Source organism: Bos taurus, chromosome 28 (genome assembly GCF_002263795.3).
Source record: "Bos taurus isolate L1 Dominette 01449 registration number 42190680 breed Hereford chromosome 28, ARS-UCD2.0, whole genome shotgun sequence".
Classification (NCBI taxonomy): domain Eukaryota; kingdom Metazoa; phylum Chordata; class Mammalia; order Artiodactyla; family Bovidae; genus Bos; species Bos taurus.
Window position 1 is genome coordinate 26,605,842 of NC_037355.1, and position 25,272 is coordinate 26,631,113.

The 25,272-nt window shown below is 42.4% G+C and overlaps 1 protein-coding gene across 1 annotated transcript; it reads left to right on the forward strand.

Moving 5' to 3' along the window:
- The first annotated feature begins 837 nt into the window (after positions 1-837).
- EIF4EBP2 (eukaryotic translation initiation factor 4E binding protein 2) lies at positions 838-22,079 on the forward strand. Its single transcript, NM_001191149.1, has 3 exons — positions 838-982; positions 20,077-20,262; positions 21,227-22,079. Exons 1-3 carry the CDS (start codon positions 838-840, stop codon positions 21,256-21,258), a joined length of 363 nt encoding a protein of 120 aa, NP_001178078.1. The 3' UTR covers positions 21,259-22,079.
- The last annotated feature ends 3,193 nt before the right edge of the window (positions 22,080-25,272 follow it).

A 25,272-nucleotide genomic window follows, 5' to 3' on the forward strand; every position in this document is an offset into this window, starting at 1 on the left:
CAGGACAAATCCAGCTGGTCACCTGTTTTTGTCAATAAAGTCTTACTGGATCCACGCACATTTATTTACATGTTGTCGAAGGCTGCTTTCTCGGTAGAGCAACAAAAGTTGAAGACACGTCAGAGACCATAAGGCCTGTAAAGGCTAAAGTGTTTACTCTCCGACTTTTTATTGAAAAAATTTGTTACCCTTTGAGCACGGTGGCACCATAAACCATTCTGATCGTCTTTTAATACATGCACACATTCCTTTATTTAATAACGAACAATTAAAAGCAAAATAACACTTTTGCCTCGATATAGGAAACAGAAGTCAACTCAAGTAGTGTTGATTGACAATAATAATAATAATAATAAAAAGCCCACACAAGTTTTCCAAGCACACCTACGCTCAGTTCACAAACACCGCGTAGGTTCAATCCCGTTCGTGTCCCGCCCTCGGGGCATAAGCTCCGCCCCGCCAGCAGGCCTGCCGCCCTGGACCCGCCCTCGTGACGTCACGTCCGGCCGACCAGCTACCCCGACCTCCCTCTGGCTCCCGCCTTCGCCCGCTTCCGGTCGTCGTCGTCGTCGCCGCTGCTGCCGCTGCTCCTGCTGCTGAGGCTGCTGGCGGAGGCCGGAGGATAGGGCGGCGGCGGCGGCGGCGGCTGAGAGGGCGGCGGCGGGAGCGGAGCGGGACGAGGGAGCAAGAGGAAGCGAGCGCAGAGCGAGCGGAGCGCGCCTAGCCCCGCCCGCCCTTCAGCCCGCCTGAGCAGCTGGAGCAGCCCGGGCCCTCAGCCGCCGCCGCCGCCCGCCTGCCCGCCCGCCGGACAAAGCCCGAGAGCCCGCGCCCAGAGCCATGTCCTCGTCCGCCGGCAGCGGCCACCAGCCCAGCCAGAGCCGCGCCATCCCCACCCGCACCGTGCCCATCAGCGACGCCGCGCAGCTACCTCATGACTATTGCACCACGCCCGGGGGGACGCTCTTCTCCACCACACCGGGAGGTGAGCGTCGGCGCCCCCGCGGCCCTCACCCGAGCCCTCTCCCGGCACCCGAGCGCGCCCGCGCTAACCTCCGCGGTGTCCCGGCAGTTTCCCGCCACGGTCCTTTAACTCAGGGCGTATCCACTCTGGGCCGCTCGGGCCACCCCGGCTCCACCAAAGCCCCTTTCTTGGGGCTTCCCCCGAAATCCCCTTGAGACTGCTTTCGAGAACCTTAACTTCGCGTTCTCTATCTCCTGCAACTCTATTCAGCGCGTGCCCACTCTGGGAACGTGGCTGGCTCTCCTCTTGTGAAGAAAAAGCCCCTGTTCCCGCTTCGTGGCAGGTTTAAGCACTGGACCCAGTTTTCTCCTTCCCCCGCCCTCGTACTCCAGGGCAAATTTGTCTACAGTTGGCTTTGCATTCGCTTCTCATTCCCTCTGCCACATATAGTGTCTTTGTGCACATTGAAGCTTGATCTTGGAGCTGTCTCCCAGCCTTTTTAGAAAGGAAGTTGGGGAGAGTAGTTTGCTCCTGGGACCCTGCGATGACTTGTTTTGCTGCTTCTAGAACTCCAGGAGGGGGGAGGCTGGAATGCGGAGTTTGGAAGCCTCGCCCAGTGTTATCCTGCTTTGACAGCATTGTTTACTTTGCTGGACGAGGCCCCACGGGTGGGGGGAGTCCCCAGGCTGGCGGAGGAGTGATAAAATCATGCTCAAGTAATAGCCCAGGGAAAGGAGCGCTGGCAGCCTTGAGGGTAGAGTTTTGGCGGCGACGCCTGTGGAGGTTGGTGGAAGACGGTACCCTCCCCGGCGGGACTGCTTCATCCGGGGGAAGGGGCCGTGCAGAGCCGGGTCCCAGAGCACTGCTTTTCAAAGTGCGACCAACACTGTTTACAAGGAAGAACACTGGGGTAGAGGTGAAGAGCGTGGAATTAATTGGTCACGGGAAAAGGGAGCTCAAAGGTTGCCTGTCCCCCGACTAGGCTTTTCTCCAGAGGGAGAAGACTGGAGAGCGATCTTGAGGGACCTCATGAAGGGGATGGTGCTTCATTTTTAACTTGGTTACTTAGCTTTTTGATGGTGGCCTCTGGCTAGAGGGTTGGGACTTTGCTGGCAGCCCTTGCTGTCTACGGGATTGCTAGCTTGGTTCCTGTGGGCTGGGCTCACCAGTTGTGCTCCAGCCAATCCCTTGCTGTTAGGCCTGGGCCATTTTTTAATCGTTGCACAATATCAAGACGGTAGAGAAAGAAGATCTTGCCAACAAGGAATAAAAAATCTCGGCGAGAGCTCTACAGAGGAATCCACCCAGGCGACTGGGGGTGGCGTGGCTGCCTTGGAATAAGTTAAATGATCCAGGCAGGAGACGTTCATTGATATATGTGGAGAACTGGGCTTAAGGAGGTTGTAGCTTTGTGGAACAGTGGAGTTTCTAGTGAGGTGGCTTACCTCATTGGAGAAACCTCCCTCCTGACCTCATCTGGTCAAGGCCAGCCTCTGAGCATGCTGAAATCTTCTTGGCTTTTAATCGTGAAAGATTTGGCAAACCAGGATCTGGTCTCCATAGGTTGTCTTGAACTTGAACTGACAGCTTTTAAGAAATGGATATTGTTTTCTGAGGTGATGGAAAGAAATTTATAACTTCTTCCAGAATTCCTTGTGAATTCTGTAATGCCTGTGCTTCCAGCAGTTTAGAACCAATGTCATAGTAGCAGATAATTACTTATTCGCGGAAGGAACTAAACTTTTAGCTGTATATTAATCATTATTCCTCTGAGGGAAAAACTGCAAGGGCACCTTTAGGCATATTTCAAACACCCAAGCTTCTATGCTTTTAAAGTAAGGGCATAGTCTTTAAGTGTGCCTATCTGATAGTCTGAATTCGTTCCTACAGTGTTGGGAAAGATTCTGCCCGAAATACTGAATCATTTATCCTTCCTCCCTACATACATAGTTCTCAGCTACTTTCTCAAATATCATTTACCCTGTCTCCAGATGGTTTCTGCTTTTTAATTGCAGATTTAAATACTTACATCTTAGCTCATCTATTATACAGAGCTGTTATTTATTAGTAGAGCACATTGTCATCTCTAAATTTTTAACACAAAGGCTTACCTAATATGTTTATAAGATACAGCACTGTTGCGGTTGGATTTAAACACCGTTTTATAGCAATTACCTCAGCGCCACCTAGATATACAGTACTTACTGATTTAATTCCCCCCTCTTTGGAAAATTTCCAGTTTTCTGATGATTTGTTCACATTTCCCTCTCTTCTATGTAATTTTCTTTCCCTGAATCATGGTTGTTATTTGGTCACCTTTAGGCACCTAAATTGATGTGGTTAGGTATCTTCAGTGAGTTTTGTGGGTCCAGGGCAGTGCTTTGCACAAAAGGGAACCACAGACAGAAGTAGGAAATTCAGTCTTCACTCTGAGTGGTCTTAAAATCTTGGTGGGTAGAAAAGCTTTTTAGTTCTGAAATGAAAAACTTGTAGAGTCAAGTGCTAAGTTACATGTTTCAGACTTGAAAACATTTAGAAAGTGACAGTAAGCTTGTATTGGAAATCTCTATTTAGTAGGAAGGAAGGGGATTAGAATTTCCTGTCTCAAGCTACTAGAGTGTCATACACAGGTCAGAGCAGTCCAGATAACTGTTGATGTGCTGAAGGCCCTGTATGATCAGACTGGGCAGAGACGTTGACAACATAATGAACTTGCCATCTCCCCACAGAGGATACAACTTACCCTTGAAAAGATTTCTTAAAATTGCCTTCTGTGGTTGGAAAATGAGAGTTGGGAAATGAAATGAAAACTTTCTGTAACCTCTTATATTTCCCATATTTTTAGAAGTGTACCTTTTTCTCATTATTAAGGAAGAACAAAATTTTTGACCAAATTCAAAACAAAACGCCCTTGGGTTTTTATTTTGTTTTGTTTTATCTGCCTCTGGAGGAATAGGGATGACATTTGGTTCATCCTTTGAGAAGCTGCTTCTAGCCTCAATGAAAGGTTAAGTTGTTATAGTCTGCTTCACTTTTGTAACAGTCTGGTTAGCTGGAAGGGACCTAATGCTTTCCTTCTATAATTGAGAGAAATTAAGTAACTTGTTAGTGTCATACAGCTAATTAATGTCAGTTGGTAGTCTCAAACTTAGTGTCCTGATTCCTATTCCAGGTTTTTCCTCTGCTGTCTTAAGATGCACATTTTCCTAGGAAAGGAAGTTTGCAAACATTTAAGAAGACTCTTCTATCTCTGCAATGCCAGATAATGTGATGCTTTTTGCTACCTTATTATTTATTTACTTTCTTAAATGAGTTTTGAACTGTCTCCTTGTTGAGAGTGGTTGTGCTCTGGGGAATGAACAAAGAGACCTCTTTGAGCCTTTCTTTTTGCCTTACTTTTCTGCCAAACATCCTCCTCAGCTGTGGAAAAGTATGCTGTTGCCGTAACAAGAGTGCCAGAGGGAACTGTTAGTCTGAAATCTTGTTCACACCCTTGCGCATCCTCTCTGCCAGCTGAAGAGCTGCTCTGATTGGTTGGTTCCCTGAAGGCCATTAGAAGGGTCTGGGGATAAAGGAGAAGACAGGAAAAAGGGAAAAGAATCCACTTGGTGTGAGCCATAATAAAGTAAGAGTATTTGGGGAGAGTCCTGAGTGTTAATCTAGTTCCTTTGTTGGGAGAAGTGAATAGAGCTCTGTAGATATGGGGAAGGAAGGCCAGTTTCTCATTGTTAGAAAAATTTCTAATACAGTGACCTGAGTTTATTCTAGTCAAATATTTCTGAACCAGCAAATGTACTTGTTTGGCTCTGTAGTTTCAGTTATTAACTGAAGGACTTCATGATTACATGTAAGAACTGCATGAAAAACACGTTGAAAGTTGTTCAGTCACTTTGCCTTGTGTTCAAGGAAGATGGCATTTATTTACCTCAGAGGAACAAAAATTAACATGTATTGTCATTCCAGAGGAGATTTGGCTTTAGTCTCATATTCGTCAGCCACCAAAGTATGTACCAGAAGATGTAGCTTAGTTTTGTGTTGGGTGCACATTTGTGTTGGGTTCATGATTTTATGGGAGGGGTCTTGCATGGTTTGGAGACAACTGTAGGCTTGACTACGTACGTGTGTGTAAAAAGTTGCAGATCATGTCCTTTCAATTTTTTTGATATTCTATCGAGTAAAATTCAGGCTTCATGGATTTGTATGGACAAAAAATATTTTGGTATATGGACATGTCGTAATCAATAACTAAGGAATGTCAGATTTTCTATTTTTATATGGAATCAGCCGAAAGAATTTTGGGAACTCAAATAGCTACAGTAGTGAATATCGGAGATTCTTCACTGCCAGTCAGCAGTAAAGGCTGTGATGTGATGAAAAAAAAAATAAGATTTGCTGATCAGACAGGGTAAAGTTAACATGGGAAAACTAGTTCACCTGGTTGGAAGGAAGAGAGCAATTGAAGGATAATTGCTTTACAGAATTTTGTTGTTTTCTGTCAAACCTCAACATGAATCAGCCATAGGTATACATATATCCCCTCCCTTTTGAAGCTCCCTCCCATCTCCCGCCCCATCCCACCCCTCTAGGTTGATACAGAGCCCCTGTTTGAGTTTCCTGAGCCATACAGCAAATTCCTGTGGGCTATCTATTTTACATATGGTAATGTAAGTTTTCCCGTTGCTCTTTCCATACATCTCACCCTCTCCTCCCCTCTCGACATGACCATAAGTCTATTCTCTCTGTCTGTTTCTCCATTGCTGCCCTGAAAAATTCTTCAGTACCATTTTTCTAGATTCCATGTATGTGCGTTAGAATATGGTATTTCTCTTTCTGACTTACGTCAGTTCAGTTCAGTTCAGTCGCTCAGTCGTGTCCAACTTTTTGCGACCCCATGAATCGCAGCACGCCAGGCCTCCCTGTCCATCACCAACTCCCGGAGTTCATCACTCTGTATAATAGGTTCTAGGTTCATCCACCTCATCAGAACTGACTCAAATGGGTTCCTTTTTATGGCTGAGTAATGTTTCCATTGTGTGTATGTACCACAACTTCTTTATCCATTCATCTGTTGATGAACATCTAGGTTGCCTCCATGTTCTGGCTATTGTAACTAGTGCTTCAGTGAACAATGGGATACATGTGTCTTTTTCAATTTTGGTTTCCTCAGGTACATGCCTGGGAGTGGGATTGCTGGGTCATATGGTGGTTTTATTCCTAGTTTTTTAAGGAGTCTCTATACCGTCTTCCATAGTGGCTGTATCTATTTACATTCCCACCAACAGTGCAAGAGCGTTCCCTTTTCTCCAGCATGTATTGTTTGTAGACTTCTTGATGATGGCCATTCTGACCAGTGTGAGGTGTTATCTCATTGTGGTTTTGATTTGCATTTCTCTAATAATCAGCGATGTTGAGCATTTTTTCATGTGTTTGTTAGCCATCTTTAAGTCTTCTTTGGAGAAATGTCTGTTTAGGTCTTTCCCCCACTTTCTGATTGAGTTGTTTGTTTTCTGGCATTGAGTTGTATGAACTGCCTGTATATTTTGGAAATTAATCCTTTGTCAGTAGTTTCATTTGCTATTATTTTCTCCCATTCTGAGGGTTGTCTTTTCACCTTGCTTATAGTTTCCTTTGCTGTGCAAAAGCTTTTAGGTTTAATCAGGTTCCACTTGTTTACTTTTGTTTTTATTTCTGTTACCCTGGAGGTGGGTCATAGAGGATCCTGCTTTGATTTATGTGATATATGACTAGTTTTTAAAGGCCTTTTTCACCTGGTTCAAAGGCGACAGTTTGAAGCCAAAAGCTCAGAAATTTGTGAGTATTTGTGTCTAAATAAATGGTCTTTTAGATCTTGAGGACAAATGCCCTGATGAACTAAAGCTGTTCATGTCACTGGGTCATTTTAAAAAGTAAAATGCTTGATAAACAATCAGTAACTGGAAAATACAATTTTTATAGATTCCTTGGTATTGTCTATATACAAGACCACAGTCGTCTATGCATAAAGATAGTTTTACTTCTTCCTCATTGATCTAGGTACTTTTTTGGTTTGTTTTCTTGCCTAATTGCCCTGGCTAGAACTGGAAGCTTCAGTACAGTGTTGAACAAACATGGCAAGAGAATGAGAACAGATACCATTGACCTGTGCTCGGTATTAGGGGGAAACCTCCAGTCTTTTATCATTAGGTAAAATGGTAGCTGTGGTTTTTCATAGATGCTCCTTGTCAGGTTCAGGAAGTTCCCTATTATTCCTAGTCTGTTGATTATTTTTATTATGAAAGGGTGTTGGATTTTATCAAAGACAGTTTTTTCGTGTGTCTTTTGGAATGATCCTATGATTTTTGTTTTTTAGTCTGTTGCTATGATGTATCATGTTAATTATTTTCAGATGTTGTACCAGCCTCTCATTCCTGGAGTACGTACCATTGATTGTGGTATATAATCCTTTTTGTATGTTGCTGAATTCTGTTTGCTAATATTTGGTTGAGGATTTTTGCATCTATATTCCTAAGAGATACTTGTCGATTCTTCTTGTGGCATCTTTGGTTTTAGTATCATTCAATTTTAATTTTTTAAAGAAATAGCCTGATGTTTATAGCAGGTGAGGACTGGTGAAGATAGACCATTGATTGCTCCCTAGGTTCTAAGTCCAGGCTCCTATCCATGGGATTTGCCGGGCAAGAATACCGGAGTGGCTTGCCATTTCCTACTCCATGGGATCTTCCTGACCCAGGGATCAAACCCATGTCACCTGCATGGCAGGTGGATGCTTTTCCACTGCACCACCTGGGAAGTCCGTTCTAAGAGGTACCTATCAAAAGTTTGCTAGGCTTGTGATTCATTTTTAAGATGTTGTAATTAATTCTTTGGGCCTCAGAGAGGTGCTCATCTCATCACCAGCGAATGTTTATGTTAGAGTTGGGCTTCTTTTACACTGAAATGAAACCACTCTCTGGTCTGATAAGTTCCTCGAACCATAATGAAGAGGCAGCACATAAATAAAGTGACCTAGACCGGTGATGTTCAGTAGGCTTTTGCCTACTTATGAAGTTTATTGATGAGTTCAGGTTCCTTACTGTAAGTAGAAGAGATTGGTAGGTATGTATTTTGCATTGTTTTTATTTTTATTTTTTTAAGTGCCTAAGAGGAGTGAACTAGGAGGAAAACAAGAAGTGGGAATGAAGCCCAGGCTTGAATCTGAGTGCTCTCCCCATACCAAAGCAGTGAGCCCTCATTAATTATTAGCATTACAGAGGCTGAACCACAAAATGTGTGAAATCTAATCCAAAGAATTGATCCAGGATGCTGTCAACAATCGGGCGCATCCAACCAGCATTTTCCTGGAACCAGAACCAGGTAGTTCTTGGGAAGAAGATTTATTTCAAGACAAGTATTCAAACCCAAACAGACGTGGACATATTTGAAGTACTTTGATAGTCTTAAAATCAGTTGGCATTTGAGATTAATTTGTGGTTTGTATACCACTTTTTACCTGGTACTAACTAAAAAAGTCATTTGTTTCAAATCATTTTTTGGCCAGACTCAAGAAAGGCAGACTTGCTTAGACTGCCTTGCTTATTTGTGTTGGTCTCTTGACTCCTGTGTCACTCACTGTGTGATCTTTCTTTAGATGTTGTTTTCTCCGTGTGTAAAATGACAGGCTTCCAGCAGATGCTGTCTAAGGCCTCTTCTAACACAGAACCTTCTGAATAGGAGCATAGTCATTATCAACTTCCCTTTCAGCCTGGGTGGGTGTGTGTTCTACTCTGGCAGAGTCCTGTGTGATTGGGTAGGGAGCCATCCTTTGACATTAATGTCTTGGAAATCTTTGCTCCTGGTTATGAGAATTGGAGTTACTCAAAGAACAGTAGAATTGACTTTTCACAAACCTTGGATGTCTTCCATTTGCCATAATTATTTAACCATACTAAGTTATAATATCCTTTGGCTCTAATTGTGCCTTTTGCTGATGTAAAAATTGCCCCTCTCTTGGTTTTATTAGCACTTTAGAGATTTGATGATTGTACACACTGAACGTGATTTGACCACTCTCAGCCTCCCTGGAGGATACTGGGTCAAGCAAGTTATAATATCCTCTGGCTTTAATTGTGCCTTTTGCTGATGTAAAATTTGTCCCTCTCTTGGTTTTATTAGCCCTTTAGAGATTTGATGATTGTATACACTGAACGTGATTTGACCACTCTCAGCCTCCCTGGAGGATAATGGGTCAAGCACCTTTTACCCTCCTCTGGGTTATCTGGCATAGAGCTTTTAGGAGTCTGTTCCATCCAGAGCCTCTATGAAGAACAGATTTTAAAACTGAAATGCATTTAAAATGTTCTCTAATATAGTGAAACACAGACCTTGTTAATCACCCTCCTAAGCTGGTAGAATAAAAAACAGAGAAAACCACTTTCTTTGTAAGTCCTTTCTGCATTTTTCACTTCTTATGTTCTCTTCTTACTATTGGGATGGAGGTGGGGGGAGAGGGAAAGAGGTAGACTACCTTTCTGAGTGTATTGGAAACACTTGTTGGCTTGTTCGGAGAAGGAAATGGCAATCTACTCCAGTATTATTGCCTGGAGAATCCCTGGGACAAGGGAGCCTGGCATGCTACAGTCCATGGGGTTGTGGGGAGTTGGGCATGGCTGAGAGACTTAGCACATATGCTCTTATGCTGCTTGTTCATCTTGTGTCTGTTTCTGATCTCTTGGTAAGCCTTTATATGTGGCATAGATGGAGGACGTTAAAAATTCCTAATGGAATACTGAGGTTATTTGCCAAGTGCTTTGTTTTTTAAATTTCTAGATTTCCTCATGGCTTTAGTGTCAGTCTGTTTTATATATACACACACACACACACACACACACACACATATATTTTTTTACATATATATATATATATATATATACATATATATATATATAAATACTTACAAATACTTTTTTGAGTCACTCACTGTCCCCAATTGCTTATAATGGGGTTTGCTTTTTACTTCTAAAACACTGTCTCTTGCTATTAAAAAGATAATTGTGTGTGGGGATGCTTTAAACAAATTTATTTTCTTGTATTTCTGGAGGCTAGAAGTCTGAAATCATGTATATTTCTTATGTGTAAATGACGTAAAATTTGCCATTTTAACCGGGTTTAAGTATGCAGTTCCATGGCACTAAGTACATTCACATTGTTGTGCAACTGTCACCACCATCCATCTCCAGGACTTTTTTCATCTTCCCAAACTGAAACTTTATACTCATTAGACAATAACTCCTTATTACTTGCTTACCTCTAGCCACTGGCAAGCATCATTCTACTTTCTGTGAATTTGACTAGTCCAGGTACCTCATATACATGGGATCAAAAGATACTTGTCTTTTGTGACTGACTTGTTTGACTTAGCAAAATGCCTTCAGTATTCATGCAGTCACCCTGTTGTTTTTCTACCTATGAAAGTAAACTTTAAAAGTCATATAGTATTGTTAGTTCAGTTCAGTTCAGTCGCTCAGTCGTGTCTGACTCTTTGCGACCCCATGGACTGCAGCACGCCAGGCCTCCCTGTCCATCACCAACTCCCAAAGTTTACTCAAACTCGTGTCCATTGAGTTGGTGATGCCATCCAACCATCTCACCCTCTATCGTCCCCTTCTCCTCATGCCTTCAGTCTTTCCCAGCATCAGGGTCTTTTCCAGTGAGTCAGTTGTTTGCATCAGGTGGCCAAAGTATTGGAGTTTCACCTTCAACATCAGTCCTTCCAATGAATATTCAGGACTGATTTCCTTTAGGATGGACTGGTTGGACCTCCTTGCAGTCCAAGGGACTCTCAAGAGTCTTCTCCAGCACCACAGTTCAAAAGCATCAATTCTTCAGCACTTCATAGTCCAACTCTCATATCCATACATGACCACTGGAAAAACCATAGCCTTGACTAGACAGACCTTTGTTGGCAAAGTAATGTCTCTGCTTTTTAATATGCTGTCTACGTTGGTCATAGCTTTGCTTCCAAGGAGGAAGCGTCTTTTAATTTCATGGCTGCAATCACCATCTGCAGTGATTTTGGAGCCCCCCAAAATAAACTGTTTGCACTGTTTCCCCATCTGTTTGCCATGGGACTGGATGCCATGATCTTAGTTTTCTGAATGTTGAGCTTTAAGCCAACTTTTTCACTCTCTTCTTTGACTTTCATCAAGAGGCTCTTTAGTTCTTCACTTTCTGCCATAAGGGTGGTATCATCTGCATATCTGAGGTTATTGATATTTCTCCCGGCAATCTTGATTCCAGCTTGTGCTTCATCCAGCCCAGCGTTTCTCATGATGTACTCTGCATATAGTATTATTAGGGTAATAACAAAAAGCAACAGTCTTAACGTCCCATCTCGTTTCTAGTTCCATTCCTGGAGAAACCATTTTAAACTCTTTCAGCTATTTCTTCTAGCATTTACCTCTGGATTTCTGAATAACATGATTTAATGCTATTTCTCAGTTTTGGGTACTAACAGTTTTCTACTATGGAAAATGAGGATTTAAATATGGATGTGACTGGCACTATTGGTTTCCAGCCCAATAGCTGTTCTCTCTTCTTTCATGCTACCCCAGATTTCCTCATTATTTTAAAAGTAGTAGGGTGCCAAGCCCCATAAAATACACCCTGGCTACGCTATGGCTTCCCTAGTGTCTGGGATGGTGGGCATCTGACTCAGTTCTGGCCTAATGATCATAGCAGGGAGTCCACTACGGTTTTATGAGAAACAATTTTCTTCTTTGATGACGAAAGTCCCTTGAGGGAAGCCCTGTTTGACTCCACACACTCCCTTCTTGCCTGGGATATTGTTGGGAAGGCGTAGGTTAATCTCAGCCTTCTTGGAGGGTTTTGTCACCACCTGTTCAATGTGGGCAAGTTACTTTCTGTTTCTTATTCTAAGATGTTTATTTGCATGAGTGGCTGCTTAATTCTAATTCTGGAAACAGCCTTAAACAACTTTATGGTCTGGGCTCTGCGAAAGTACAGTAACTACTGCCCTTGTCAGTTAACCATGTTACAGGGAACTTTGTCTAGGCAGTTTTGTATCAGGTTATACAATTTCTTGGATGTATATAGCTTAATTATGGATTGATTATCGTTTAAGCTACTTGGTGTTGAAAGAGGCCCTTAGACTTGAATGACCTTTTTTCTGTACTAAACCATCTTGGCAAGCATAATTTTGGATCTCATTTATTTGCCTCTTTTTCCTTGCCATTTGAAAATCACTAATTTTTAGATCAAAAAGTAGAAGCTTTTTCTCCTTACTCTCTGTTCTCCATCAAAAAGACTCAGTTTTACTCTTCATGTTTTCCTAGTAATGTCGGCATTTAGAAAGTTCTAGGTCAGGGTACTAGATTTATCCAAATAACTGGTCACCAAGGAATGAAGAATGTGTATAGATATCTAATGTTAACCTAGATCTAAAGATACCTATTTGTTTTGAAATCCAAACATGAAGACTAAAATATGCATGTTTTAAAAACAAAGTAGAAAAAGGAAAACTGAACAGAAGCACCTAAAATGCAAAGTAAAATGCCAATAGACTGCTGCTTCTAACAGTTTCTGTTTGTAGTGATTTTACTGGTTAGCCACTGTTGCTATAAATAATATATATTTATACCACAATTTCTTGATTTCTTAACATTAGAGGATACTGTTGATTCCCTGTTATGAAAATGAGGGATACGGGACACTTTCATTACTTTCTGTACTTCGTATTTCCTTGTAAATTGTTTTATTGTTTTTGGTTCTTCTGAGTAGTTACCTTTATTTATTTATTCTTAGTATGTATTTATTATTTATCTATTTTGGCTGTGCCAGGTCTCCGTTGCTGTGCAGGCTTTCCTCCAGGTGCAGCAGGTGGGGGCCGCGCTCTGGTTGTGGTGTGTGGCTTCTTCTTGCAGTGGTTTCTCTTGTCGTGGAGCGTGGGCGCTGGGGCACTCAGGCTTCAGGAGTTGACGCGTGTGGGCTCAGCTGTGGTTCCTGGGCTCTAGAGCACAGGCTCAGTACTTGTGGCATGTGAGATTGGTTGGTCTGCAGCATGAGGGGTCTTTCCAGATCGGAGATGGAACCGACCTTTCCTGCATTGGCAGGTGGATCCTTTACCACTGAGCCACCAGGGAAGCCCTGGGTAGTTACCTTTAAAACTCTATAAATTAGTTAAACCTCTGTGTCTCAGTCTGTCAGTTTTAGCTCTCCACCATATGAGATTATGGGGCTTCCCTGGTGGCTCGGCAGTAAAGAATCTGCCTGCAATGCAGGAGACTGGGTTCGATCCTTGGGTGGGGAAGATCCTCTGGAGGAGGGCATGGCAACCCACTCCAGGGTTCTTGCCCGAAGAATCCCAAGGATGGAGGAGCGTGGCAGGCTGCAGTGCAGTCCATAGGATCGCACAGAGTCGGACTCGACTGAAGCAACTAAGCAGCAGCAGCATATTACATTATACTATCTACCTGTCCTGCCTCTGCTTCCCTGGTGTGTCTGCCTTTCTGTTAGAGATTTACAGTTAACTTTTCTCTAGTTATGGATGCGTGGGTTGACGTTGAATTGGGCTAGCATAAATGTGACTGGCAGTTGAAATTGAATTACTGGAAGTTCTTGCTTCATAAGATGTGTCTATGCATGCACATTTTTAAGAGACCCTGAATATTTTAGGTTTTTAAATTGTCTTGGAATTTATATAATTTCACAGTAAACACGGTATCAAAAAAGGACAAAAAAGGGTTTTTTCCTGGCATTTTATTTATAGTCAAGTCTTAATGTTTTTCTTTTATTTTTTTTTTGTTTTAATTTTATTTTTGAAAACTTTACAATATTGTATTAGTTTTGCCAAATATATTGAAATGGATCCGCCACAGGTATACATGTGTTCCCCATCCTGAACCCTCCTCCCTCCTCCCTCCCCATACCATCTCTCTGGGTCGTCCCAGTGCACCAGCCCTAAGCATCCAGTATCGTGCATCGAACCTGGACTGGCAGCTCGTTTCATACATGATATTATACATGTTTCAATGCCATTCTCCCAAATCTTCCCACCCTTTCCCTCTCCAACAGAGTCCATAAGACTGTTCTATACATCGGTGTCTCTTTTGCTGTCTCGTACACAGGGTTATTGTTACCATCTTTCTAAATTCCATATATATGCGTTAGTATACTGTATTGGTGTTTTTCTTTCTGGCTTACTTCACTCTGTATAATAGGCTCCAGTTTCATCCACCTCATTAGAACTAATTCAAATGTATTCTTTTTAATGGCTGAGTAATACTCCATTGTGTATATGTACCACAGCTTTCTTATCTATTCATCTGCTGATGGACATCTAGGTTGCTTCCATGTCCTGGCTATTATAAACAGTGCTGTGATGAACATTGGGGTACACGTGTCTCTTTCCCTTCTGGTTTCCTTAGTGTGTATGCCCAGCAGTGGGATTGCTGGATCATAAGGCAGTTCTATTTCCAGTTTTTTAAGGAATCTCCACACTGTTCTCCATAGTGGCTGTGCTAGTTTGCATTCCCACCAACAGTGTAAGAGGGTTCCCTTTTCTCCACACCCTCTCCAGCATTTATTGCTTGTAGACTTTTGGATCGCAGCCATTCTGACTGGCGTGAAATGGTACCTCATAGTGGTTTTGATTTGCATTTCTCTGATAATGAGTGATGTTGAGCATCTTTTCATGTGTTTATTAGCCATCTGTATGTCTTCTTTGGAGAAATGTCTATTTAGTTCTTTGGCCCATTTTTTGATTGGGTCATTTATTTTTCTGGAGTTGAGCTGTAGGAGTTGCTTGTATATTTTTGAGATTAGTTGTTTGTCAGTTGCTTCATTTGCTATTATTTTCTCCCATTCTGAAGGCTGCCTTTTCACCTTGCTAATAGTTTCCTTTGATGTAATGTTTTTCTTTTGATAGTTTTGGTTTTTTGAATATTAAATGCTTTTGAATTACACCATAGAATCCTTAGTCACCGACGGGTTGATTCCTTTTTTCTGCCATATATCTGCAGCAATTTTTTTAGCTTCCAGTGATCTAAAATTCAAACACATGAAATACTGTGGTTTTGTATCCATATTTTACCTGGCCATATTTGAGAACATTAACAGCATCATTAAAGTTGTAATTCTTTAGAATGGCTCTTCTGAATTGTTTATTTTGTGTGTCCATTTAAAACCAAATGTAACTTAAAAATTCACTAAAAAACTGTTAAAATTAATTGAGTTTAGTAAAGCTTCAGAATACAAGATTGGTATACAAAACCCAGTTGTGTTTGTATCTTTCAATGAACAATCCAAAAATGAAATAAAATAATTCCACTTACAATAGCATAAAAATAATAAAATACATAGGTATAAATTTAATCCAAAAAAGCATGAAACTTATACTATGGAAACTGTATAACATTCTTGAAATAAAGATAGACATTTATCTATAAATGTCTGTGTAAATAGACCATCCATGTTTATGGATTGGAAGACTCAATATTGTTAAGATGGTACTACTCCCCAAATTTATTCAAAGCACAGTCCCCATCAAAATTCCCACTGTCTTCTTTGCAGAAGTTTACAGGCTGACCCTAAGATGCATATATGGAACTTTAATAAGAGACTTAAAATAATCTCAAGCAATCTTGAAGAAAAAAAACAATGTTAGGAGACTCACCTGGTTTCAAAAGTTGTTACAGATCTAGAGAGTGTATTACTGTCATAAGGATACACATCGATCAATGGAAGCCCAGAAATAAACCCTCACAATTATAGCCAGTTGATCTTTGACAAGGATACTAAGACATTTAAATGGGGAAATATTCAATAATAGTCTTTTCAACAAATCATGATGGTGCAACTGGATGTCCACACACAAAAACCAGAGTTGGACCCCATGACTCCAGGACCTAAATGTGAGCACTAGATCAAATTGTCAACATCTGCTGGATCATGGAAAAAGCAAGAGAGTTCCAGAAAAACATCTATTTCTGCTTTATTGACTATGCCAAAGCCTTTGACTGTGTGGATCACAATAAACTGTGGAAAATTCTTCAAGAGATGGGAATACCAGACCACCTGACCTGCCTCTTGAGAAACCTGTATGCAGGTCAGGAAGCAACAGTTAGAACTGGACATGGAACAACAGACTGGTTCCAAATAGGAAAAGGAGTACGTCAAGGCTATATATTATCACCCTGCTTATTTAACTTATATGCAGAGTACATCATGAGAAACGCTGGACTGGAAGAAACACAAGCTGGAATCAAGATTGCCGGGAGAAATATCAATAACCTCAGATATGCAGATGATACCACCCTTATGGCAGAAAGTGAAGAGGAACTAAAAAGCCTCTTGATGAAAATGAAAGAGGAGAGTGAAAAAGTTGGCTTAAGGCTCAACATTCAGAAAACGAAGATCATGGCATCTGGTCCCACCACTTCATGGGAAATAGATGGGGAAACAGTGTCAGACTTTATTTTTGGGGGCTCCAGAATCACTGCAGATGGTGACTGCAGCCATGAAATTAAAAGACGCTTACTCCTTGGAAGGAAAGTTATGACAAACCTGGATAGCATATTGAAAAGCAGAGACATTACTTTGCCAACAAAGGTCTGTCTAGTCAAGGCTGTGGTTTTTCCAGTGGTCATGTATGGATGTGAGAGTTGGAGTGTGAAGAAAGCTGAGCGCAGAAGAATTGATGCTTTTGAACTGTGGTGTTGGAGAAGACTCTTCAGAGTCCCTTGGACTGCAAGGAGATCCAACCAGTCCATTCTGAAGGAGATCAGCCCTGGGTGTTCTTTGGAAGGAATGATGCTGAAGCTGAAACTCCAGTACTTTGGCCACCTCATGCAAAGAGTTGACTCATTGGAAAAGACTCTGATGCTGGGAGGGATTGAGGGCAAGAGGAGAAGGGGACGACAGAGGATGAGATGGCTGGATGGCATCACCGACTCTAGACGTGAGTTTGAGTGAACTACGGGAGTTGGTGATGGACAGGGAGGCCTGGCGTGCTGCAATTCATGGGGTCACAAAGAGTTGGACACAACTGAGCAAGTGAACTGAACTGAAGTGCTGTAAAACTCTTAGAAGAAAACATAGGCACAAATCTTTGTGACCTTGGTTAGGCAAGTTTCTTAGATATAACACCAAAATCACAAGCAACCAAAGAAAAAGACACAAATTGGACTTTATTAAAATTTAAAATTTTGAAAAAAAATTTAAAAGGCACCTCACAGGAGAAAATATTTCCGAAGCATCTATGAATATGAAGCTTTTATACATGTATATATGTAACTGAATCATTTTGTTGTACACCCAAAACTAACACAACATTGTTAATCAGCTATACTCCAATATAAAATAAAAATTTTTTTTAAAAAGTTTGTATTCATAATATATAAAGAACTTGTACAGTGTAGTGGTAAAAAGACAACCCTTTAAAAAATGGGCTAAAGACATTTCTCCAAAGAAGATATTTGTTGGAATGGCCAATAGGTATATATGAAAAGATGCTCAGCACTTTTAGCTATCAAGGAAATGCAAATTAAAACACCATGAGATACCACTTCACACCCACTCGGATGGCTGTAATAAAAAAGATAAAAAGGGAATTCCCTGACAGACCAGTGCTTAGGACTCCATGCTCTCACTGCTGAGGGCTGGGGTTTCATACCTGTTTGGGGAACTAAGATCCTGTATGCCCTGGGGAAGGGCCAAAAGGAAAAGTGAAAAATAAAAAAGGAAAGTGTTGGCTACAATGTATATAAACTGGAACCCTTATATACTGCTGATGGGAATGGCAAATGGTGCCACCACTTGGGAAAACAAGCCTGGTGGTTCCTCAAAAGGTAAGCCATATAATCCAGCAAGTCTGTCTTACGTACCCAGGAGTTCACACAAACACTTGTGCATGAGTGTTTACAGCAGCATTACTCAAAATGGAAAAAACCCAGATGTCCATCAAGGGACAGATTGATAAAATGTGATATACATTAATACATACAGAACATTATTTGTCAATAAACATAAATTAAGTACAATTGATCCTTAAAACAACATGGGGGTTAATCCACATGTTACTTATCATTGGCCCTCGGCATCCATGGATTCAGCCAACACTGACTGTATAGTGCTGTAGTACTTACAATTGAAAAAGTGCTAACTTGCATTGTTCAAGGATCAGCTGTACTGATAAACGCCAAACATGAATGAATCTTAAAAACATGCAAGTGAAAGGAGCCATACGAAAGGTCACATACTACATAGTTGCACCTATATGAAATGCCTAGAATCGGCAGATCTGTGGAGACAGAGAACAGATTCATGGTTGCCTAGGCTGCCGAGGGTGGAGGAAAGTGGGGAGGGGCTGCTGAATGTATATGGGTTATCTTTTGGAGAGGATGACAGTGTTCTAAGGTAGATTGTGGTGGGAATTCCCTAGTGGTCCAGTGGTTACATTTGGCTTTTTCACTGCTGTGGCCTGGGTTCAGTTTCTGCTTGAGAAACTAAGATCCCACAAGTCAATGTGTTGCAGTCAAAAGCAAAAAAAAAAAAAAAAAAGACTGTGGGGATGGTTGCACCATTCCAGGAGTATACTAAAATCTATTGAATTACACACTTTGAATTGTATGTGAATTATATCTCAAGGCAGTAAAAAATATTTTTATTGCCTCTGCACAGTAATAGGAGTTTGTCAAACGTCCTGTTACACCCGACATGTTTAGGTTGACTCTCTATTAACTTGTTTTCTACTTGGTTCATTTACAGTGCTCTAATGTTGGTATTGTTGCTGATCTATAATTTAGAAATAGAAAGCTTGCTTTTATCCTGTGCTCTTTTTTCACCACTTCACCCCAAGAGTTTCTGAGTTTAGTATACTACAGAAGTGAGAATAGTCTTGTTCTGACTTGCAACATGAATGTTAGTAAGAACATCTCACAGCAAAAATCTCACCCTTCTGAAACCTAGCCATGAATAAAAGGTTGGGGGGAGGGCGCTGGTGACAGAACAAAATCCATCCACTGAAGCTCCTTCCCTTAGATCATTGGAAAACCATCAGGCTCCTTCCCAGCCTGTTTGCTCTTATTTTACATAGCGTTGAAATCAGATCACCAATTTCCAAACCCCACAGATTAGACACATTAAGTTAGAATGAGTGTAAAGCATGTACTGTAGATTGACTTGTGCTCTCCCCATTCATATATTGACACACAGACCCCCACAAAGTGATATTTAGAAGTGGGGCTTGCTTGCTAAGTCGTTTCAGTCATGTCCGACTCTTTGTGATCCCATGGACTGTAGCCCACCAGGCTTCTCTGTCTATAGGATTCTCCAGGCAGCAACACCGGAGTGGGTTGCCATTTCCTTCTCCAAGGACTGGGGCCTTGGGAGGTAATTAGGTTCAGGTGAAGTCCTGAGGGTGGGGCTCTCACAGTGGGATTAATGCCCCAGCAGAAGAGACACTTGCTTCCCTCTCCCTCGTGAGAGGACACGGTGGGAAGGTGTCAACACGTCTGGAAGAGAGCGCTCAGCAGAGACCCACTAAACTGGTGTCTTTGTCTTGGAAATTTCAGGAACTGTGAGGAAATACATTTCTGTATAAGACACCCAGTTCCATGTGTGGTATTTGATTATGGCAGCCAAACTGACTTAAGACATGGAAAAAAGATGGTTCTTAGCCAAACAATGAGGGAGGAGACAAGGAAACTGGTGGGGAGGGCCACGAGCACAGCCTTGGCTATCTGAATCCTGTTCGGTCTAAGGAGAGTACAGATCATCAGCTGAATAGGCCCTGAGACTTCCTAGGTCACAACATAGCATAATAAATGAATTTCATACTCACCCTGATTCACCGAGAAAGGGTTGGATTGTTCCCTGTTTAAGGTGGTAAAAAGTTGTAAAATCTGTATTAGAAAACTTTCCATCCTAAATAATTCAAACGACCTAAGTTTTCTGCTCTCCAGAATGATTCATTCTTCATAATTTCAGCTGCCTTTTTGAACTGTTACTAGTCCTTATTTTTCAAGCAAAGAAAGGGAAGGTAACTTTCTACTTTCATTGGTATAAAATTATATTTGAAACAAGATATAAAACTTCCATCTTCTTTAAACCCTGTTTTCCAGGAACTCGAATCATTTATGATCGAAAGTTTTTGTTGGATCGTCGCAACTCTCCTATGGCTCAGACCCCACCCTGCCATCTGCCCAATATCCCAGGAGTCACCAGCCCCGGCACCTTAATTGAAGACTCCAAAGTAGAAGTAAACAATTTGAACAACTTGAACAATCATGACAGGAAGCATGCAGTTGGTAAGAGAAGCTGGTGTTAGGGACCAAGAGATAGCCCTGGGATTCGAGTCAGTCTGAAAAATGTTGATGCTTCAGTTATAACTGATGTTCAGTCATACATCTCTGAGGTTCCCCCACTACCCTCACCAAGACTTACTGAGATGTTCTGGAAACCCGAGTTCTAAACCATAGCCAAATCTAATCTAGGAGAGGGGTAGGGTGAGGGAGAATCCAAAATCAGGCAATGGTAAATCCCAAAGATGACTTCTTGAACCTGGACTTTGTTGGACTAGGGATAACACACACACACACAGCAGAATCTAATCACTCCCATTTCCATCACCCTTGGAAATAGACCTTGCTTCTTATAAAGAGAATGTCTTTTTTGTGGTGTAGAGAAAACCATTTTCACCCCATTTTCAGGACAGCCTATTTCAGTACACACACACCCCCTCCCCCGCCCCACACACTCACACACACGTTGACCATTAATAATAAGTCCTATCCATGTCTGGAAATGGCCAGCTCCTGAAGCACACCTTGGGCTGCACTCCATGGCCCCTGTACATGAGCCAACTTTCTACTTTGTCAAATTCCAAAGGAGTTTTTGATGGACAGAGTGTCATTCCGAGCAGGGCTAAAAATTCAGAGCTTCCAGAAGAGTGTGCTGACTTGATAAATGGCCAAGAGCTCTCTACAAGCTCCTGTTTGGTCAACCTCGGACAAAGGAGAGTAAAACTTGGGTAGTTTTCACTTGTATCCTTTCCCATAATTGGCTCCTGCCCGTGGGTGATGTGACTGCCACTCTTTTGTTGCCCCCCAGATTAAAAAGACCAGCCAAGGCAGAGCAGAATAGTTGTTTCGAGGCTACAGAGAATGGGGCAGTTTGAATTCTGTTTTGACTCTTGTGCAGAGGGAATCTTAGTTAAAATTGTTTTGCTCTTCCATTTTGTGCCCAACTTTTCCTTTTCTTCATTCTAACCAGGGGATGATGCTCAGTTTGAGATGGACATCTGATTGTCCTTTGAGGATCAGAAGAAAAGCAGCAACACTGATACATGTGTGTACTTGATTCGGCTGATAGGATCATCGATGCAAAGACAGAAGAGGCAGTACCAGCAATCCCCGTTGCTGTCTCCTTCCCCTCCTCCTTCCCCTTGTGCCAAAGGATGCAAAGATGAGCTGCATCTGACCATTTCTTCTCCCTGTTTCCTGTTCCCCTCCCAGTTAGACAGTTAGATTGAAGACTCTTGACATATTTCTGTAGAACTAAGCAGCCCATAGAGGAAAACAGTTAAACTCTGGTTCCCCTCCCCGCCCCCCATTTTTTTTAATCCCAAATCCATTATCAACCTACTAATAACTGACTGGCTGGGGAGTCTGGGGAAGTGATACAGAGGTTTGATGGGTTCAGCATCATTCCTGTTCTTATTCTCTCTCCTCACTGTCTTGCCCAGGTTTCAGTCTTGCAAGAGCCTGGGTTTGGGGGTCTTGAAAACCACTGGAGGGAAATGGTAAACAGGAAGAGAGCTGCTTTCCTTTTTACTTTGCGGTGTTTGTCCTTGGGGATAGTACACAGTTTGTACAACTCGAGTAGCATTACCCTGGGGCACTGTTTTGAGGTCCACTTCCCCTCCTTCCTCTGGGAGGAGTGTATTCTGTCTTTCGTACTATAGTTCATCTTCCTGTTCCTTTACTTTGCACAGTTGTGCAGACACTTTCTAATTCTACGTCAGAAGGGAGTCCTGTGTCACCAGTTGTTCGTTGCCCCGCTTCTCCCATCCCTCCATGACTGCATCCTGTTGCCTGTGGTCCTTTTGTACCCTGAGCTATCCAGGTGGTTTCTCCTGCTCCCGAGCAGGTCCCTTCCATGGGACAGAAGCACATTGGATAAGGCCTAACGGTATACTCTGCAGGATGGTACCCAAGAATGACCTCGGAAGACGCTGAAACTTTTGAGTACCCTACCCAGGCCCAGTAGTCATTGTTTCTCAGTCCAGTGAGCATTGTGATATTTATTGTCTCCGATTTTTTAGTTTAAAGTTGACTTTGAGAGTGTTCTTAGCAAAGAACTACACTTTTTTCCTTTGTGGACCTGCTTTGTTTGGCTGCTGAGATAGATAAGCATGGGCTTAAAAACGTGTTCCTTCCGTTCTTACCCTTCCCAACGTACTCTGAATTCCCCTGTCTTTCCCTGCCTCCTTCCCTTTTCTCTGCCAGGCCATTTTTCAAATGTACATCCAGGATACCTCACCTGTGGTATCTGATAAGATCTGTCACTCCTCTTATCTGAGGAGTGACCTTTTATTTTTAAGATGAGTACAGACCTATTTTTAGATATGTTTTCAGTACAATTTTGAACAGCAACTTTTTAATTATACATCTTCCGGTGTTAGGAAGGTGAGAACTGTTCCTTGGTGAGTCTGCTGTTCCATGTCACCAGCCCTTGTCTCCCCCGGTCCCTTATGAACTTGTTCCTCTTGCTCTAGTGTTGGCTGTGCATGTTTGGAGTTCGTAGTGGGTGGACTGTGAGACTGGACCATTCTGCCTTCCCTGGGTTGTTCATGGTAGCCTCATTCTCTCCCTTTATGCTGTGCTGCTTCGTTCCCCACCCCATGGTCCTGACTGTTGACTGGCATGGGAATCCTGGAAGAGTGACTCCTCTCACGGAAAGACAAGTAAAATAGCCACTGGTGTCTAGGAATTTCTGGTTGGATTTGGTGCTCCGAACCATCTTTTTAAGAGGCGAGATACCAGGGTGAGAGTACCAGGCCAACTGGCTAAGATGGAAAGCTGTTTTTCTTTTGAACTCTGAGAAGCCCCTGTTTGCGAATACATTTAGAAGAGACTAAGGATGTCTGTGGAACTTTGTTCTGTTTTCTGCTACAAAATGTGAATTGTTTAAAGAGTGAAATCTTTTGTGATGGTTGATGTCTCAGGAATAAGCTGGATCTCCACGGTTTTGGAGATGCTTTCAGTCTCAAGAATTGACCAGAAAAATATTTCTTACTGCTTTTTTAATGTATCTCTGTTCTGATTTTTATTAAACTCCAAATTTCACTATACTTACTCTTGGAAAAACTTAAGGTGTGTTGGTAATTTGCATGACAAGCTTGCACAGGACTTCGTTGTCCCCTGGGAGCTTGTCCCCTGGGAGCTTGATTCTTTGGGAATGAAGCTTGCTTTCTCCACATCATCTGGAATGTGACTCCACTACAGCGAGTAATCGTTCTGTCAGTGAGCAGAGTGCGTGCCCTGTTGGGTCTTTACTGCTGCACGTGAAAACTCGGTTCCCTCACTGAATAGTGGGAAATTAAAACACCAGCTTGAGTAGTCTAAAGACGGTATGATCCCCTTTGTTGCTATCTCGAGGAGTCTGCACTTGGCCTCCTAATCAGAGGCTGTATTTCTAGTATGTCTTGGGAGCATCAGCTGTATAATATAGCAGCTGCCCATCCTGTAGGCATCTCTGTAAGGATCTCCATAGTGCTTGGTGCAGTTCTTTCCTGAAGGCCACTAGATTTACTTTGGCCTCCATAAATCGGCGTTTTAAAGATAATCTCACAAGGCAGTAGATGAACTTTGAACAGATGAAACCTTTGTGCCATGCCTCATAGAATCATTTTTCAGGGCAATCCAGAATCTAGTAGGTGGTTTACTCCTGGGTGTGTTTATGTGCTCAGTAGCTCAGTTATGTCTGACTCTTTGTGACCCCACCAGACTCACCTATCCATGGGATTTCCCAGGCAAGAGTACTGGAGAGGGTTGCCATTTCCCACTCCAGGGGATCTTCCCGACCCAGGGATTGAACCCACGTCACTTGCGTCTTCTGCATTAGCAGGTGGATTCTTTACCAGTGAGCCACCTGGGAAGCCTCCTGAGTGTTTGGAAGGAATCATCTAACAGTTGAAGCCCTAATGAATAATCTATCTGGGCCTTTTCGGAGCACCCTTAGGGTATCATTTGAGTGAGATGATTCTTAAAATCTTACTAATTATTTGTACTTTTCTCCTTAGGAGAAAACCATGTGTCTGTACTTCTGGGGACAATCCATCTTAATGAGATGACCTCTTCCCTCCAAATTCCAGCAGGAGATGTGCATTGTCATGGTTCTACCTCCTTCATAGTGTGGTGACTTGAGTTCACCACTCTCTCGTATCCTGTGTAAATAGCTACTGTGTTCTCTAAAGCATAGTGTAGAGAAGCCGGCTTCTAGCTATTAGGCTTCCAAGCCAAGGGTTTTATCCTTCATCCTTGTTATCTGTTGCTATTTAACAGGTTATCCCCAAACTTAAAATCTCTTTTAGAGCAAACATTATCTGTCAGTTTCTGTGGTTAGGACCTGGGAAGCAGCTTAGCATGGTGGTATTGGCACCATAGGAAGTTGCAATCAAGACTTCAGCAGGGTCTCCAGTCACTTGGGCCTTGAGAATCCACTTCTGGGCTCTCTTTGTGAGCAAGATGCCTCAGTTTCTCCCTGTGTGGGTCTGTCTAGGGCAGCGCGAGTGTCCTTACAGCATGGCAGTTGGCTTTGCCTGAGTACACGATCCCAGAGAGAGCAAGGAGGAATCTGCAGTGCCTTTTATGTCAGTCTTCGAAAGCAAATCACCACACCTTCCTATCTCTTTCCTTAGAAGCAAGCCACTAAGCCCAGCTACACTCAAGGGAACTGGGGTTACACCCCACCTAATGAATGGAGCAGTGTCAAAGAATTTGTGGATATACCTTAATATGACCCCTCCCCCAACAGAGGGTGAAACTAGATCAGCAAGAAGGGCTATGTTTAAACTAGATGGTATACTGAGAGAAGTGGTGTTGCTGAGAATAGTTCTCTAACATATACATCAACAAACAGATGAAAAATGGACTGTCCATAACCATCTGCCAGTTTTGAGAGAGTTGGCAAGAAATGGCCATTTCCAGGGTAGCATTTGTACACTGTCCTGTTGTACACTACCAGTGGCCCAAGGATGCTTCAGTCCTTGACTTGATACCTCTAAAAGACAATACTGCTGGCTCGCTTTCTCCTTT

Excerpts from the sequence above, each read along its gene's own strand:
- EIF4EBP2 (NM_001191149.1), top strand. The coding sequence starts at position 838 with ATGTCCTCGTCCGCCGGCAGCGGCCACCAGCCCAGCCAGAGCCGCGCC. Across the intron at positions 983-20,076 it reads CTTCTCCACCACACCGGGAG|GAACTCGAATCATTTATGAT; the intron begins GTGAGCGTCGGC and ends CCTGTTTTCCAG. Across the intron at positions 20,263-21,226 it reads TGACAGGAAGCATGCAGTTG|GGGATGATGCTCAGTTTGAG; the intron begins GTAAGAGAAGCT and ends CATTCTAACCAG.